General features: G+C 33.4%; 1 protein-coding gene across 1 annotated transcript in view; it reads left to right on the top strand.

The window, feature by feature from the left end:
- The window catches only part of LOC106468583, a 9,883-nt gene that overhangs the window by 2,598 nt on the left and 3,837 nt on the right, over positions 1–3,448 (top strand). Inside the window, exon 4 of the mRNA XM_022396925.1 lies at positions 138–239. Coding sequence (XP_022252633.1) covers positions 138–239 — 102 coding nt within the window. The remainder of the gene's footprint in view (positions 1–137; positions 240–3,448) is intronic.

The raw sequence follows: 3,448 nt of genomic DNA, 5'->3' as shown, positions 1-3,448 counted from the left end.
AGGTGCTTCTGATTCGTCTGAACAAAAAGAAAAAGTCAATATTAGAATGAAACAAAAGTTTATGTATGTTACGAGTAAAATTAAAATGGACGTTAAACATATTTATTCATATATATACATCATTGTTTTTCTTACAGGATAACCGTTGTCTTTTCTTCCCTTGGTTTATTGGAATGATATTAGAGATTTTATTGATGGTTGCTGTTGGTTTGTGGTTCATTGCTCGATACTACAGAAATGTGAGTTTTCTTTAGACGATTATATTACACCTAATATACTGTCTAGTTCTGATCCGTTGTTAAATAATTTTCAATGTGAACTTATCAACTCAATTGTTAAATGTTTATGAAGTACTTAAATAGTTTAGAGTTTAAAGTGTATTTAAAGCAAACATTTAATCAGAACAGTGTAACACAAAGGGTTATTAGATTTACTTGCATATACTAATACGGTGGCACCTTGCCATTTTTGCAAGCCATGCATGGAAAAATGAATGCCCCCCCATGGCACAGCAGTATGTTTGTGGACCTACAATGCTAGAATCCGGGTTTCAATACCCATGGTGGGCAGAGCACAGATAGCCCATTGTGTAGCTTTGTGCTTAATTACAAACAAATGACATGTTTAGCACCTCTATATTTGGTTCATGATAAATTCCAACTATTTGATAATTCAACACTGCTGTGAGAATTGTTACAGAAGCAGAAAAAAACCTTACACTGACAAACATTGAAACAACACATGAAGCTAATTTTCTTGAGGGTAAATGAGATCGGGTTTAAAAAAATGTTGTCTTATCTCTCCTCTCAACTCACCTAGGAAATAAAATTATAACTGAAACGTCCAGATTTAGAATTTTGTTTTGATGTATGTTTTACTAAGACATGATTTGGTTAAAGTAATAAAATAAAATCCATACTTTTCACCCTAATTTTGATGTTTTTGTGCCTCCTATTGAAATTATTGTTTGGGGAACAGAAATAGTTAAACTTCCTGTCTGCACAGATAAAACTTTTCATTATACGTAACAAAGCTGCAAATCTGTAGTCTTTGTTCATACTTGTTGCTTATATCTAGCTCAAATAATTTGAAAACAGTGAATTTTTGAAGTTTTCTTTTTTGATTTACAACTTCCAAGCTTCTACAGCTATAAATGTTATAAACATATTGTCTGAAAACTAGAATTATTTTCATTCTCATACGATGGGCCCGGCATGGCCAGGTGGTTAGGGCGCTCGACTCGCAATCTGAAGGTCGTGGGTTCAAATCCCCCTCACACCAAACATGCTCTTCCTTTCAGCCGTGGGGGCATTATAATGTGACAGTCAATCCCACTATTCGTTGGTAAAAGAGTAGCCCAAGAGTTGGCGGTGGGTGGTGATGACTAGCTGCCTTCCCTCTAGTCTTACTCTGCTAAATTAGGGACGGCTAGTGCAGATAGCCCTCGTGTAGCTTTGCGCGCAATTCAAAACAAACAAACTCATACAATGTTTCACGCATTGACCTCTACTGACTTTTGACTTCTTGAAAGGAACTTATTAACATCTAATCATATGACTACAAGTATTCTCAACAACTTAATACAAAAAGTTTTATAAAAGTGTATTTTATAATCAGTAGAAACTTAATTTAGTTTATGTCTCATAATGAGTCAAATGACAGAAGAAATTCTGTACTTTTTAATATTAACTGATAAAGATCAAAAGATGAATGAGAGTAATCTAATCTTTTAACCAAGCAAATTAGTGAATTTTAAGCTTCCGTTGCTTTGAACTATTAAATATTCTCAAAGTAAAATAATTTAAAATCCAAGCTAGGAAATTTTGGGATAAAAAATTAAAAGAATAGCTAGAATGTAAAGTTGAACAAGCAACATTTTTCCTGAGGTTTAGACTGCATAAGATGTAGTATTAATATATATATATATATATAAGAATAAAAATGATAATAATTTAAATGCATCATTTTTCACTGGCTCAATATGATGCTCCAGTAAGACAAAACCTTATGCTCGTCAGTCTGGCTGGTTTAAAACATATAAAGTCTGAGAAGATCTCTTTCATGGCAGCAGCATTCAGTGCCGAAGCTCTAGTCGTAATGCTGTTATGAATACTTGTCAATATTAATCCACACTGGGCCAGTAAAGAACGATCCAAGTTGGAGTATGATATTATCAGTATCATTCCGATGTAATATCACATACCAAGATTTTGTAGATATCATGATTTTTGCGAATGGTGTGACTCCTAATTATGGTGCATCCTTGCAAATTCTAGTGTAGCAAGTAAATCCAACGTTTAACAATAATTTGGTAAAGCTTCAGATTCTCTTTAATTTCTTATCATCTCCTTACCATTATTTTTAACTATTAAATCCTTACAGACATTTTAATATTGTTTTTGCAGACTACCCAATTTCCAGTTTTATTCAGCTTAGTTCACAATCAAATCTTTGTAGTAGTTATTGCTCACCTTTTTTCATACTTACATGTATGTATTTTGTATGTAGGTTTTTTTTTTTTTTGCTTATCAGTTTGTGATTGGTTGTTTTAAAATTTGTAGCCATTATTCTAAAAGCCAGTGAACTATAGTGAGGAATTTTTCGTTTAATACCCTCTCTCGTATATCACCAAAAATAAATGTAATTTTACTCCTAGTAAAAAAATAACAATTGTAACGATTATAAGCTTGGCAAGTTTCAAAAATTCTTTTAAGCATATGTGTATTTTTTATGTAGGTTTTCTCTGTCAGAAGTTTTGAATATTACTGCCAATTTCATTTTCAACAATCAGACTTCTTTATTATAACACACACAATAGGATGTAATATCGGTAATAACTGAGCACTGGTTCAAATGTTTGAGTAAAGGTACATTTTGAACAATGTAACCATGATTGCAGAAAAAAGCTACTTTTTGTTTAGTATGAAAGAAGTACAGAGTATTGAGTACATCATGCTAAAACAATATCAAATATCCAAATCAGCAGTCACATGACAACTACAGCCAGTAGTTCACAGTGGAATGGTATGTGTTAAGAACTACATTTGACACTGTTTGGCATTTCATAAGTAGAGCTATGCCACTGAAAGCATATCACAGATATGTAACATCCCTTTCAGAAGAAAAAACATTCATACTCGCATATCATCTCTAGGCTACAGAATTCTCGTAACAGGAATATCCCTCGTACTTAATGGCATTGGACAACAAAGAAAGAAGCCTACAACACGTCATACCCTAACCATGGTAAGCAAAGTGTGACGTCTTGTAAAACATGCGAGAATCCACAAACACATCATTCACGTGACCCATGCAATAGTACGCACCATAATCAAGAATGAAAAATTACACAAGTCAGACCTGCACAACTTCCTTGCACCCATTTCAACTGGATGATCTCACAGTAATCCATAGCTGCTGCATCCGACGACTTGACCTGTATATAATC

Source organism: Limulus polyphemus, unplaced genomic scaffold (assembly GCF_000517525.1).
Source record: "Limulus polyphemus unplaced genomic scaffold, Limulus_polyphemus-2.1.2 Scaffold3065, whole genome shotgun sequence".
Classification (NCBI taxonomy): Eukaryota; Metazoa; Arthropoda; class Merostomata; order Xiphosura; family Limulidae; genus Limulus; species Limulus polyphemus.
This window is presented reverse-complemented; position numbering and strand designations above follow the sequence as displayed.